Source organism: Macrobrachium nipponense, chromosome 10 (assembly GCF_015104395.2).
Source record: "Macrobrachium nipponense isolate FS-2020 chromosome 10, ASM1510439v2, whole genome shotgun sequence".
NCBI lineage: Eukaryota > Metazoa > Arthropoda > Malacostraca > Decapoda > Palaemonidae > Macrobrachium > Macrobrachium nipponense.
In genome coordinates, this window is record NC_087204.1 from 103615311 (window position 1) to 103631610 (window position 16300).

At 36.0% G+C, this 16300-nt stretch overlaps 2 protein-coding genes across 2 annotated transcripts in view; one reads left to right on the forward strand and one right to left on the reverse strand.

Moving 5' to 3' along the window:
- LOC135223851 (beta-1,4-glucuronyltransferase 1-like) overlaps positions 1–16300 on the reverse strand; it is a 358962-nt gene that overhangs the window by 285019 nt on the left and 57643 nt on the right. The window lies entirely within an intron of this gene.
- The window catches only part of LOC135224066 (involucrin-like), a 48787-nt gene continuing 34185 nt past the window's right edge, over positions 1699–16300 (forward strand). Inside the window, exons 1-2 of the mRNA XM_064262979.1 lie at positions 1699–2387; positions 5290–5342. Of these exons, the coding sequence (XP_064119049.1) occupies positions 1699–2387; positions 5290–5342 (742 nt within the window). The remainder of the gene's footprint in view (positions 2388–5289; positions 5343–16300) is intronic.

Consider the following 16300-nt stretch of genomic DNA (forward strand, 5'->3'; position numbering starts at 1 on the left):
AGAAATGGAAGGTGGACAGGTTAGAATTACAGATATGGAAGGCAGACAGGTTAGAATTACAGAAATGGAAGGTGGACAGGTTATAATTACAGATATTGTAGGTGGACAGGTTAGAATTACAGAAATGGAAGGTGGACAGGATAGAATTACAGAAATGGAAGGTGGACAGGATAGAATTACAGAAATGGAAGGTGGACAGGTTATAATTACAGATATTGTAGGTGGACAGGTTAGAATTACAGAAATGGAAGGTGGACTGGTTAGAATTACAGAAATGGAAGGTGGACAGGTTAGAATTACAGAAATGGAAGGTGGACAGGTTAGAATTACAGATATGGAAGGCAGACAGGTTAGAATTACAGAAATGGAAGGTGGACAGGTTATAATTACAGATATTGTAGGTGGACAGGTTATAATTACAGAAATGGAAGGTGGACTGGTTAGAATTACAGAAATGGAAGATGGACAAGTTATAATTACAGATATTGTAGGTGGACAGGCTATAATTACAGATATGGAAGGTGGACAGGTTATAATTACAGGTATAGAAGGTGGACAAGTTATAATTACAGAAATGGAAGGTGGACAGGTTAAAATTAAAGAAATGGAAGGTGGACAGGTTATAATTACAGAAATGAAAGGTAGACAGGTTATAAATTCATATAGGGAAGTTTAGAATTATAGATATGGAATGTAGACAGATTATAATTACAGCTATGGAAGGTAGACAGGTTAGAATTACACATAGGGAAAGTGGAAAGGTTATAATTACAGATATAGTAGGCAGACAGGTTATAAGTACAGATAGGGAAGGTGGAGAGGATAGAATTACAGAAATGGAAGGTCCACAGGTTATAATTAATTATAGGAAGGTGGAGTAGGAAGGTAGAATTACAGGTTATAATTTAAAGATAGAAATGGAAGGTCACAGGTTAATAAATTATAGATATGGATAAGGTTGGACACACAGGTTATATTATAATGGAAGGTAGAAAGGTTATAATTACAGATATGTAAGGTGGACAGGTTATAATTAATGATATGGAAGGTAGAAAGGTTATAATTACAGATATGGAAGGTGGACAAGTTATAATTAAGGAAATGGAAGTTGGACAGGTTATAATTACAGGTATGGAAGGTGGACAGGTTAGAATTACAGATGTGGAAAGTGGAAAGGTTAGAATTACAGAAATGGAAAGTCCACAGGTTATAATTATAGATATGGAAGGTGAACAGGTTATAATTAGATATGGAAGGTAGACAGGTTATAATTACAGATATGGAAGGTGGACAGGTTATAATTACAGATATGTAAGGTGGACAGGTTATAATTACAGATATGGAAGGTGGACAAGTTATAATTAAAGAAATGGAAGGTGGACAGGATATAATTGCAGATATGGAAGGTGGACAGATTAGAATTAAAGAAATGGAAGGTGGATAAGTTATAATTACAGTTATGGAAGGTAGACATGTTAAAATTACAAATATGGAAGGTGGACAGGCTATATTTACAGATATGAAAAGTAGACAGATTATAACCACAGCTATGGAAGGTAGACAGGTTAGAATTACACTTAGGGAAGTAGAAAGGTTATAATTAAAGATATTGAAGGCAGAAAGGTTATAATTTCAGATATGGAAGGTGAACAGGTTAGAATTATAGATATGGAAGGTGGACAGATTATAATTACAGATATGGAAGGTGGACAGGTTATAATTACAGATATGGAAGGTGGGCAGGTTATAACTACAAATATGGAAGGAGGACAGGTTATAATTACAGATATGGAAGGTAGACAGATTATAATTACAGATATGGAAGGTGGACAGGTTATAATTACAGATATGGAAGGTGGACAGGTTATAGTTAGAGCTATGGAAGGTAGACAGGTTATAATTACAGAAATGGAGAGTAGACAGGTTATAATTAATGAAATGGAAGGTGGACAGGTTATAATTACAGATATGGAAGGTGGGCAGGTTATAACTACAAATATGGAAGGAGGACAGGTTATAATTACAGATATGGAAGGTGGGCAGGTTATAACTACAAATATGGAAGGAGGACAAATTATAATTACAGATAGGGAAGGTGGACAGGTTAGAATTACAGAAATTGAAGGTGGAAAAGTTAGAATTACAGAAATGGAAGGTGGACAGGTTAGAATTACAGATATGGAAGGTGGACAGGTTAGAATTACAGATATGGAAGGTGGGCAGGTTAGAATTACAGAAATGGAAGGTGGACAGGTTAGAATTAAAGATATGGAAGGTGGACAAGTTAGAAATACAGAAATGGAATGTGGACAAGTTATAATTACAGATAGAGAAGGTGGACAGGTTAGAATTACAGAAATGGAAGGTGGTATCTGGAAGTTGGACAGGTTAGAATCAAAGAAATGGAAGGTGTACAGGTTATAATTACAGATAGGGAAGGAGGAAAGGTTAGAATTACAGATATGGAAGGTGGAAAAGTTATAATTACAGATAGAGAAAGTGGTCAGGTTATAATTACAGATATGGAAGGTGGACACATTAGAATTACAGAAATGGAAGGTAGACAGGTTATAATTATAGATATGGAAGGTGGACAGGTTAGAATTACAGAAATGGAAGGTGGACAGGTTAGAATTATAAAAATGGAAGGTGGACCGGTTAGAATTATAGAAATGGAAGGTGGGCAGGTTATAATTACAGAAATGGAAGGTGGACAGGTTAGAATTAAAGAAATGGAAGGTGGACAGGTTAGAATTACAGAAATGGAAGGTGGACATGTCAGAATTACAGAAATGGAAGGTGGACAGGTTAGAATGACAGAAATGGAAGGTGGACAGGTTAATAATTACAGATAGGGAAGGTGGACAGGTTATAATTCCAGAAATGGAAGGTGGTATCTGGAAGGAGGACAGGTTAGAATAACAGAAATTGAAGGTGGACAGGTTAGAATTACGGAAATGGAAGGTGGACAGGTTAGAATTACAGAAATGGAATGTGGACACATTAAAATTACAGAAATGGAAAGTGGACTGGTTAGAATTACAGATCGGGAAGGTGGACAGGTTAAAATTACAGAAATGGAAGGTGGACAGGCTATAATTACAGAAACGGAAAGTGGACTGGTTAGAATTACAGAGAGGGAAGTTTTACAGATTAGAATTACAGAAATGGAAGGTGGACAGGTTAGAATTACAGAAATGGAAAGTGGACAGAGTAGAATTACAGATAGGGAAGGTAGGGAAGGTGGACAGGTTAGAATTACAGATATGGAAGGTGTACAGGTTATAATTACAGAAATGGAAGGTTGCCAGGTTAAAATTACAGAAATGGAAGGTGGACAAATTATAGTTACAGATAGATATGGTGGACATCTTATAATTATAGAAATGGAAGGCAGACAGGTTATAATTACAGATATGGAATGTGGAGATTAGAATTACAGAAATGGAAGGTGGACATGTGAGAATTACAGAAATGGAAGGTGAAAAGGTTAGAATTGAAGAAATAGAAGGAGGACAAGTGATAATTACAGATAGGGAAGGTGGACAGGTTAGAATTACAGAAATGGAAGGTGGACAAGTTATAATAACAGATAGGGAAGGTGGACAGGTTATAATTACAGAAATGGAAGGCGGACAGGTTATAAGTACAGATAGGGAAGGTGGAGAGGATAGAATTACAGAAATGGAAGGTGGACAGGTTAGAATTACATAAATGGCCGTTGGAAAGGTTAGAATTACAGATAGGGAAGGTGGAAAGGTTAGTATTACAGAAACGGAAGGTGGACAGGTTAGAATTACAGAAATGGAAGGTAGAATAGTTATAATTACAGAAATGGAAGGTGGACAGGTTAGAATTACAGAAATGGAAGGTGGACAGGTTAGAATTACAGAAATGGAAGGTGGACAAGTTATAATTACACATAAGGAAGGTGGACATTAGAATTACATAAATGGAAAGTGGACATGTTAGAATTAAAAAATGGGAAGTGGATAGGTTAGAATTACAGATAAGGAAGGTGGACCGCTTAGAATTACAGAAATGGAAGGTGGACAGGTTAGAATTACAGAAATGGAAGGTGGAAGAGTTATAATTACAGATAGGGAAGGTGGACAGGTTATAATGACAGAAATGGGAGGTGGACAGGTTAGAATTACAGATATGGAAGGTGGACAGGTTAGAATTACAGAAATGGAAGGTGGACAGGTTAGAATTACAGATATGGAAGGTGGACAAGTTGGAATTACAGAAATGGAAGGTGGACAGGTTATAATTGCAGTTATGGAAGGTGGACAGGTTAGAATTACAGAAATGTAAGGTGGACAGTTGAATTACCTATATGGAAGGGGGACAGGTTACAATTACAGAAATGGAAGGTGGACAGGTTAAAATTACAGAAAAGGAAGGTCGATAGGCTAGAATTAATGAAATGGAAGGTGGACAGGTTAGAATTACAGAATAGGAAGGTGGAGCGATTATAATTACAGAAATGGAAGGTGGACAGGTTAGAATATGGAAGGTGGACAGGTTATAATTACAGATATGGAAGGTTAACAGGTTAGAATGACAGATATGGAAGGTGGACAGGTTATAATTACAGAAATGGAAGGTGGACAGGTTAGAATTACAGATATGGAAGGTGGACAGGTTAGAATTACAGAAATGGAAGGTGGAAAGGTTATAATTACAGATATGGAAGGTAGACAGGTTATAATTACAGGTATGGAAGGTGGAAAAGTTATAATTACAGATAGGGAAGGTGGACAGGTTAGAATTACAGATATGGAAGGTGGACAGGTTAAAATTACAGAAATGGAATGTGGAAGAGTTATAATTACAGATAGGGAAAGTGGTCAGGTTAGAATTAAAGATATGGAAAGTGGACAGGTTAGAATTACAGAAATGGGAGGTCGACAGGTTATAATTACAGATATGGAAGGTGGACAGGTTAGAATTACAGATATGGAAGGTGGACAGGTTGAATTACAGATAGGGAAGGTGGACAGGTTAGAATTACAGATATGGAAGGTGGACAGGTTAGAATTACAGAAATGGAAGGTAGACAGGTTAGAATTACAGATATGGAAGGTATAGTATAGTAAATTAATGAATTACCCAACCATTCTCAGTAAAAATTGTGTATTATAAAGCAAATTAAGTTTTTCATAATTGACTTTGAAAATTGCGTCCTCAAATGAGGACGCTGGGATGAAGTGGTATAAATCATGTTCAAACCTGTCAAAGTATGCGGGACCTGAACTTACTGATATACCCTGATTTTTGTCTCAGGTTTTTTCATATCTTTGTTGTGATCACACTCAATAAGAGAATATTCATTCATGGTAAGTATATTTTGTCATTATCTAAAATATTTCTTGAAAAAGTTGTGGAGAAGTAACTAATACACTCTCTCTCTCTCTCTCTCTCTCTCTCTCTATATATATATATATATATATATATATATATATATATATATATATATATATATATATATATATATATATGTGTGTGTGTGTGTGTGTGTGTGTGTGTGTATGTGTGTGTGTTTTTAATTACATATATATATATATATATATATATATATATATATATATATATAAATTTCTAATTTTGAAGATTGCGCATTTCTGTGATCATGCCGATGCATCAAATAATAAATGGGATAAAGGATTCAAAGTAAGAAGCTTGATTTCGAAGCTTTAGAAAACATTGACTCAAAATGCAGCATTTTAGGAATGCATTAGTGTTGATGAAATCATGGGCATAACTAACTGAAACAATTTATCCAGGTGAAACCTATAAGGTTTGGATATAAACTTTCGGCGCTTTGTGGGACCTTGGGTTACTGTTATAATTGTGATCTTTACCGAGGTAAGACTCCCCAACAAGAACAGAATGATGCTTTAGCACTGGGTTCAAAAGTTGTTTTGAAAATGCTTGATACTGAGGCTGATCCAGAATCTCATACTGTCTTTTTTGATAATTATTTTACTGAATATGAATGATCTCATACTGTCTTTTTTGGTAATTATTTTACTGAATATGAATGATCTCATAGTGTCTTTTTTTATAATTATTTTACTGAATATGAATTATTAGTCCACCTATGAAGTACTAGGTTTCAAGCATTGTGAAATTCGTTTGAAGAACTGTACATTGAAATCAGATCATGGGATGAAAAAAAGAAACAAGAGGCTCATACGACTACAGGTTTGACACCAGTGAAGATGTAGTACTGATGGTAAAATAGCTAGATAACAAAGGTGAACGTTGGAAAAATCAAAGTCTAAAGGAAGCGCTTCTCAACCAAATGCAATTTTCAACTACAACAAATGCATGGGTATTGTAGGATACCATGATTGGTTGGTAGGGAAATATTCTGTTTCTATTCGAGGCATTGGTACACCAAGGACATGTTAACATACAGCTGAGTTTATTAGATTTCAAAAGGCCAATTTCTGTAGCTCACTTGAAATTGGCTTGCATGGAGGGCTTAGTAGAAATTCCTTGTGGTACCTTACACTCACATACAAGTTTTACTGATGTTCGGTATGATGGTAAAGACCTTGGTAAAGACCATATTATTGAAAAACCCAACAGTCAACAATGGTGTTTGAACAAAACATATACAGCAAATCTAAGGACCTCTTGCCCTAAATGTAATGTGACTCTTTGTATTGGATGTCTCAGCTCTTATCATAAAAGAAAATAAGTTCATAAGATATTACAATAAAAAAAAAGTAAATTTGGCTTATAAAATTACATTTTTTCAGCTAGAATATTAGATGAGAATTCAAAACATTCAACTAGATTGATAATATGTATTTGTTTGTCTTTACTTACAAAGAAGATACTGTGTTTAGGAAATATAAACCTAACACCCATTGTCCCAGTGTCCTCAATTGAGGAAAGCTTGAAAACGTGATTTTATTATACCCCTTTATCCCAGCGTCCTCATTTAAGGACATCTTATTGTATGCTTACCATTAGAAATAGATTTTTTCTGTCTACTTCATATGTATTCTTAACCCTTAAATATACAATATTTTGCAAAAAAATCAAGAATTTCATAAAATACAAAAGTTGGGGTTTAATGGGTTAAAATTACAGAATTGGAAGGTGGACAATAAATAGTTTCAGATAGATAAGGTGGACAGCTTATAATTATAGAATTGAAAGATGGACAGGTTATAATTACAGATATGGAATGTGGAGATTAAAATTACAGAATAGGAAGGTGGAAAGGTTAGAATTACAGAAATGGAAGGTGGACAAGTTATAATTACAGATAGGGAATGTGGACATGTTAGAATTACAGAAATGGAAGGTGGACAAATTATAATTACAGATATGGAAGGTAGACATGTTAAATTATAGATATAGAAGGAGGACAGGCTATATTTACAGATATGAAAGGTAGACAGGTTAGAATTACAGATATGGAAGGTAGACAGGTTAGAATTACAGATATGGAAGGTAGAGAGATTATAATTACAGCTATGGAAGGTAGACAGGTTAGAATTACACATTGGGAAGTAGAAAGGTTATAATTAAAGATATAGAAGGCACACAGGTTATAATTACAGATATGGAAGGTGAACAGGTTAGAATTACAGTATTGGAAGTTGGAAAGGTTATAATTACAGATATGGAAGGTGGACAGGTTATAATTACAGATATGGAAGGTAGACAGATTATAATTACAGATATGGAAGGTGGACAGGTTATAATTACAGATATGGAAGGTGGACAGGTTATATTTACAGCTATGGAAGGTAGACAGGTTATAATTACAGAAATGAAAAGTAGAAAGGTTATAATTAATGAAATGGAAGGTGGACATATTAAAATTACAGATATGGAAGGTGGGCAGGTTATAACTAAAAATATGGAAGGTGGACAGGTTAGAATGACAGAAATGGAAGGTGGACAGGTTATAATTGCAGGTATGGAAGGTTGAAAAGTTATAATTACAGGTAGGGAAGGGAATTACAGATATAGAAGGTGGACTGGTTACAATTACAGAAATGGGAGGTAGACAGGTTAGAATTAAAGATATGGAAAGTGGACAGATTAGAAATACAGAAATGGAATGTGGACAAGTTATAATTACAGATATGGAAGGTGGTCGGGTTATAATTACAGATAGGAAAGGTGGACAGTTTAGAATTACAGATATGGAATGTGTACAGGTTAGGATTACAGGAATGGAAGGTGGAAAAGTTATAATTACAGATAGGAAAAGTGGTCAGGTTATAATTACAGGTATGGAAGGTGGACAGGATAGAATTACAGAAATGGAAGGGAGACAGGTTATAATTACAGATATGGAAGGTGGACAGGTTAGAATTACAGAATAGGAAGGTGGAAAGGTTAGAATTACAGAAATGGAAGGTTGACAAGTTATAATTACAGACAGGGAATGTGGACAGGTTATAATTACAGAAATGGAAGGTGGACAGGTTATAAGTACAGATATGGAAGGTGGACAGCTTATAATTACAGATAGGGAAATTGGACAGGTTAGAATTACAGAAATGGAAGGTGCACAAGTGGGAATTACATATAATTGGAAGGTTGGACAAGGTGGGAAAATTACAAATAATAATTGGCAAGGTGGCAGTTAGAATTACAGAGAATGGAAAACTGCACAAAAGGTGGGAAATTTTCCACTATATGGAAGGTGGACAAGTGGGAATTACATATATGGAAGGTGGACAAGTTAGAATTACAGAAATGAACGTTGGAAAGGTTAGAATTACAGATAGGGAAGGTGAACAGGTTAGAATTACAGAAATGGAAGGTGGACAGGTTAGAATTACATAAATGGAAATTAGACAGGTTATAATTACAGAAATGGAAGGTGGACAAGTTATAATTACAGATGGGGAAGGTGGACAGGTTAATTAAAATTACAGAAATGGAAGGTGGACAAGTTAGAATTACAGAAATAGAAGGTGGACAGGTTAGAATTACAGAAATGGAAGGTGGAGAAGTTATAATTAAAGATAAGGAAGGTGGACAGGTTAGAATTACAGAAATGGAAAATGGACAGGTTAGAATTACAAAAATGGAAAGTGGACAGGTTAAAATTACAGAAATGGAGGGTGGAAAAGTTATGATTACAGATGGGAAGGTGGAGAGGTTATAATTACAGAAATGGAAGGTGGACTGGATAGAATTACATAAATGGAAGGTGGACAGGTTAGAATTACAGAAATGGAAGGTGGACAGGTTAGAATTACAGAAATGGAAGGTGGATAAGTTAAAATTACAAAAATGGAAGATGGACAATTTATAATTACAGATAAGGAAGGTGGACAAGTTAGAATTACAGATAGGGAAGGTGGACAGGTTAGAATTACAGAAATGGAAGGTAGACAGGTTATAAGTACAGATATGGAAAGTGGAGAGGTTAGAATTACAGAAATGGAAGATGGACAGGCTAGAATTACAGAAATGGAAAGTGGACAGGTTATAATTACAGATAGGGAAGGTAGATAGGTTAGAATTACATAAATGGAAGGTAGATAGGTTAGAATTACAGATATGGAAGTAGAAAGGTATTAATTTACAGATATGGAAGGTAGAAGTTATAATTACAGATCTGGAAGGTAGGGACAGTTATATTTCAGATAGGGAAGGTAGACAAGATATAAATTACAGAATATGGAAGGGCAAAGGACAGGTTAGAATTAACAGATATTGCGGAAGATAGAACCGGCTAGAATTACAGAAATGGAAGGTTGAACCATGTTTAGAAATTAACAGAATGGAAGGTGGGGACAGGTTAGAATTACAGAAATGGGAAGGTGGACAGGTTCAGAATTTAACAGAAATGGAAGCGGTGGACAGTTTAGAAATTACAGGAAATGGAAACGGTGGGGACAGGTTAGAATTACAGGAAATGGAAGGTGAACAGGGTTAAAAATTACAGAAATGGAAGATGGAACAGCGGTTATAATTACAAGAAATGGAAGGTGGGGGGAACAGGTTAGAATTACAAATAATTGGAAGTGGTGGACGAGGTTATAATTTACAGTAATGGATAAGGAATTGGACAGGTTATTATTAACTCATAGGGAATGTAAGATAGAGGTTAGAATTACCAAAGGATATGGACAAGGTAGACACCGCAGAGAATTTACAGAAATGGAAGGTAGAATGGTTATTAATCACAGAATGTGTAAGGTGGACTAGGTTATGATTAAAGGATATGGAAGGTAGACAGGTTATTAATAAAACAGATAAGGGAAGGTATTACAGGCTTAGAATTACAAGATATGGAAGGTCGGGAACAGGTAAGAATTACAGAAATGGAATTGGTGGGACAGTTTAGAAATTACAGAAATGGCAAGGTGGGACAAAAGGTTAGAATTACAGAGTTTATGGGAAGGTGGAACAGGTTAGAATTACAGAAATGGAAGGTGGGGACAGGGTTTATAATTACAAGATAATGGAAAGGTGGGACAGGTTTATAATTACAGATAGGGAAAGGTAGATAGGTTAGGAATTACATAAATGGAAGGTAGATAGGTTAGCAATTACAGATATTGGAAGGTTAGGGCACAGGTTAGAATTACAGATAATGGAAGGTAGACAGGTTTTATAATTACAAGAATGGAAGGTTAGACAGGTTATTTAATTTCAGATAAGGGAAGGTAGACAAGATATAATTACAGATATGGGATGTTAGGACCAGATTTATTAATCACAGATATGGAAGGCAGGCACAGGTTATAATTACAGAATATGGAAGATAGGGACCTTTTTTTGGACTAGAATACAAGAAATGGAAGGTTGACAGGTTAGAATTACAGGAATGGAAGGTATTTAGGAACAGGTTTAGAGGTTACAGATATGGAAGGTGCGGACAGGACTTAGAATTACAAGGAATTGGAGGGTGGGACTGGTTTAGGAATTACAGAAATTGGGAAGGGTGGGAACAGGTTAGAAGGAATTACAGAAATGGAAGGTAGACAAGGTTAGATTCCAGAAATGGAAGGTTGAAAGGTTAGAATTGCCAGAAATTGGAAGGTGGACAGGTTTAGAAAGTTACAGAAATGGAAGGTGGACAAGCGGTTAGAATTTCACAGAAATGGAGAAGGTGGACAGGTTATGGAATTACACATAGGAAATTGACAGGTTGAATTACAGAATAGGGAATGGTGGACAAAAAGGTTAGAATTACACATAGGGAAAGTTGGACAGGTTAAGAATTAAATGCAGGAATAGGGAGTGGACAACGGTTTAGAAATTACAGGAATGGAAAGGTAGGAACAAGGTTTAGAATTCCAGAAATGGAAGTGACGGTTAGAATTACAGAATTGGAAGGTTGGCCTGGTTAGAATTTACAAAGAAATGAAGGTGGGACAGGTTATGTAATTACAGAATTGGAAGGTTGGACTGGTTAGATATTACAGAAAATGAAAGGTGGACAGGTTTATGAATTACAAAATGGAAGGTTGGACAGGTGTATTAAAGAAATGGTAAGTGGGGAACAGGTTTAGAAATTACAGAAATGGAAGGTGGCAGGTTAAAAATTTAATTACAGATAACTGGACAAGGTGGAACAGGCTTAGTAATTACAGAATGGAAGGTAGACCAAGGTTGAATTCCAGAAATGGATAGGTGGACAGGTTAGGAATTACCAGAATTGGACAGGTGGACTTGTTAGAAATAACCCAGGGAAAAAATTTGGGAAAAAGGTTGGGACAGGTTAGAATTACAGAAATGGAAAGTGGACAAGGTTAGAATTACAGGAAATGGAAGGTGGACAGGTTATATTACAGAAATTGGAAGGTGGCAGGTTAATAATTCAGATATGGAAAGTGGACGGCTAGAATTGACAGAAATGGAAGGTAGAACAGGTTTAGAAATTTCCGAATGGAAAGCTGAGCAGGTTAGGAATTACAGAATTGGAAGGTTGGACTGTTAAATTACAGAATTGGAAGGTGGACAGGGTTAGAATTACACTAGGGAAAGTTGGACAGGGTTAGAATTACAGGAAATTGGAAGGTGGAAAATTATAATTACAGAAATGGAAGGTGGAACAAGCTTCGGAATTAACCAGAAATGGAAGGTACATTCAAAGGTTAGAATTACAGAAATGGAAGGTAGGACAGTTAGGAATTACAGACATGGAAGGTTGGACAGGTTAGAATTACGTAAATGGGAAGTGGGTTGAACAGGTTAGAATTGACAGAAATGGAAGGTGGATAAGGTTTAAATTACAGGAAATCAAGATTGGAAAATAATAAGTACAGAAATGGAAGGTGAACAGGGTTTAGAATTACAGACCAGAAAATGGAAGGTGGACAGGTTAGGAATTACAGGAAATTTTGAAAGGTTGGACCGGTTTAGAATTACAGAAATGGAAGGTGGAACCTGTTTAAGGGATTACAGATTATGGAAGGTTGGACAGGTTTAGAATGGACAGAAATGGTAAGGTGGGACAGGTTAGAAATTACAGGAAATTGGAAGGTGGAAAAAATTATAATTACACAACTGAAGGTGGGAACAGGTTTGGAATTACAGGAAATTGGAAGTGACAGGTTAGAATAACAGATAAATGGAAGGTGAAAAACGTTAGAATTACAGAAATGGAAAGGTGGATTAATGGTTATAAGAATTACAGAAAGGAAGTGGAAAAATTTAGAAGTTACAGAAATGGAAGGTGAACCAGGGTTATGAAATTACAGAAATGGAAGGTTTGGACGGTAGAAATTAACAGGAAATTGGAAGAATTGGGACTGGTTAGAATTACAGAAATGGAATGTGGACAGGTTTAGAATTACAGGATACTTGGAAGGGTGGAACAGGTTTAAGAATGACAGAAATGGAAGGTGGACAGGTTAGAATTTTAAAACAGCCGAACAATGGAAAGGTGGGAAAAATTAATAAAGTTACAGAAATGGAAGGTGACCAGGGTTAGAAGTTAACAGAAATGGAAGGTGGACAAGGCCTTAGAATTACAGAAATGGAATTGTGGATCAGGTTAGGAAATTGCGATATGGAAGGTGGACAGGTTAGAATTGACAGGAAATGGAGGAAGGTGGACAGGTTTAGAATTACAGAAATGGAAGGGGAAAATTATAATTACAGAAATGGACAGGTGAACAGTTAGGAATACTTAGAAATAGAAGGTGGACAGGTTAGAATTACAAGTTAGGGAATTAGGTTGGAACAGTTTAGAATTACAGAAATGGAAGGTAGGACAAAAAGGTTATAAGTTACAGATAATGGAAACTGGTGGAACAGGCTTAGAAATTACCGAAATGGAAGGTAAGACAAAGGTTAGGAATTCCCGGAAATGGAAGGTGGATCAGGTAGGAATTACAGAATTGGGAAGGTGAACTGGTTAGAAATTACAGAAATGGAAGGTGGAACAGGTTAGAATTACAGAAATTGGATAAGGTGGACAGGTTAAGAATTACAGAAAATGGAAGGTGGACAGGTTTATAATTGACAGGAAAAATTGGAAAGGTGGGCAAGGTTATAATTAACAGATATGGAAAGTGGGACAGGCTAAGGAATTGAACAGAAATGAAGTGTTAGACAAGGTTGAATTCCAGAAAATGGGAAGGCTGGACAGGTTAGGAATTAGCAGAATTGGATGGAAGGTGGACTGGTTAGAAAAATTACAGAATTGGAAAGGTGACAAGGTTAAGGAATTACACATAGGAAGTTGGACAGGTTAGAATTAACAGAAATGGAAGGTGAAAAATTATAATTAGAAATGGAAGGTTGGGAACAGGTTAGAATTACAGAAAGAAGGACACAGGTTAGAATTACAGAAATGGAAGGTAGGACAGGGTTAGAGAATTACAGACATGGAAGGTGACAGGTTTAGGAATTACAAGATATGGGAAAAAGGTTGACAGGTAGAATTGACAGAAATGGGAAAGGTTGGGATAAGGTTAAAACAAGGAAATTCGGAGATGAAAATTAAGAGTACAGAAAATGGAAAGTGTTGGAACAAGGTAGGAATTACAGAAATGGAAGGTGGCGGTTAGAATTAACAGAAATGGAAGGTGGACGTGGTAGGAATTACAGAAATGGCCAAGGTTGACAGTTTAGAATCTACAGATTGGAAGGTGGACAGGTTAGAATGAACAGAAATGGAAGGTGGAGCAGGTTAGAATTACCGAAGAATGGAAGGGTGGAAAAATTAAAAATTATAATTACAGAAACTGGGTAAAGGTGAACAGGTTAGAATTACACGGAAATGTGGAAGGTGAAGAAAGGTAGGATAACAGGATTATGGAAAAGGTTGACAGGTTAGAATTAAGAAATGGGAAGGTGCGGACAGGTTAGAATTACAGAAATGGAAGGTGGAAAAATTATTAGAAAGGTACATGAAATGTTAAGGCGAACAGGGTAGAATTCAGAAATGGAAGAGGTGGACACAGGTTAGGAATAAACAAGAAATGGAAGGGTGGACTGGTTTAGAATTACAGAAATGGAAAGTGGACAAGTTTAGGAAATTACAGGATACGGAAGGTGGAACAGGTTAGAAATTGACAAGTAATGGAAAAGGTGGATCAAAGGTTTAGGAATTACAGAAATGGGAAGGTGGAAAAATTAAATAATTACGAAATGGAAGGTTGAAACAGGTTAGAATTTACAGAAATGGGGAAGTGGGACAAGCGGCTAGAATATAGCAGAAATTGGAAGGTGGACAAGGTTTAGAATTACAGATAAATGAAGTTGGACAAGGTAGGAAATGACCAGGAAAGGTGGACAGGTTAGAATTACAGAAATGGAGGTGGAAAAATTATAATTACAGGAATGGAAGGTGAACAGGATTAGGAATTACAGAAATAGAAGTTGGACGGTTAGAATTACAGATAGGGAAAGGTGACCAGGTTAGGAATTACAGAAATGGAAGGTTAGAACAGGTTATAAGTACAGGATAATTTGGGAAGTGGAGGAAAGGTTTAGGGAATATTACAGAAATTGGAAGATGGACAGGTTAGAATTACAGGAAATTGGAAAGGGACAGTTATAATTACGATAGGGAAGGTAATAGGTTAGGAATTACATAAATTTGGAAGGTAATAGGTTGAATTACAGATATGGAAGGTAGCACAGGTTATATTTAATTTTACAGAATATGGGAAAGGTAAGAACAGGTTATAATTACAGATATTGGAAGGTTAGACAGGTTATATATTACAGAATTTGGAAGGCTAGACACGGTTTAATTATTTCAGATTAGGGAGGAAAGGTGACAAGATATAATACCAGATATGGAAGGAGACAGGTTATACGAATTACAGAATAAATGGAAGGATTTACACCGCTTAGAATTAACAGAAATGGAAGGTGGGACGATGTTAAGAATTACAGAATTGGAAGGTGACCAAGGTTAGAATTAAAAATGGAAGGTGGACAGGTTAGAATTTACAGAACTGGACAAGGTGGACAGGTTAGAAATTACAGAAATGGAAAGGTGAACAGGTAAAATTACAGAAATGGAAAGGATTGGACAAGAAGGTTACTAAATTACAGAAATGGGAAAGGTGCAGGACAGGTTAGAAATTACAGAAATATGGAAGGTGACAGGTATTAATTTTTACAAGATATGGAAAGCGTGACAGGTTTATTATTAACTGAATAGGGAATGTAGATAGGTTAGAATTACAGATATGGAAGGTAGACACGTTAGAATTACAGAAATGGAAGGTAGAATGGTTATAATCACAGATGTGTAAGGTGGATAGGTTATGATTAAAGATATGGAAGGTAGACAGGTTATAATAACAGATAAGGAAGGTATACAGGTTAGAATTACAGATATGGAAGGTGGACAGGTAAGAATTACAGAAATGGAAGGTGGACAGTTTAGAATTACAGAAATGGAAGGTGGACAGGTTAGAATTACAGATATGGAAGGTGGACAGGTTAGAATTACAGAAATGGAAGGTGGACAGGTTATAATTACAGATATGGAAGGTGGACAGGTTATAATTACAGATAGGGAAGGTAGATAGGTTAGAATTACATAAATGGAAGGTAGATAGGTTAGAATTACAGATATGGAAGGTAGACAGGTTATAATTACAGATATGGAAGGTAGACAGGTTATAATTACAGATATGGAAGGTAGACAGGTTATAATTTCAGATAGGGAAGGTAGACAAGATATAATTACAGATATGGAAGTTAGACAGATTATAATCACAGATATGGAAGGCAGACAGGTTATAATTACAGATATGGAAGATAGACCGGCTAGAATTACAGAAATGGAAGGTTGACAGGTTAGAATTACAGAATGGAAGGTGGACAGGTTAGA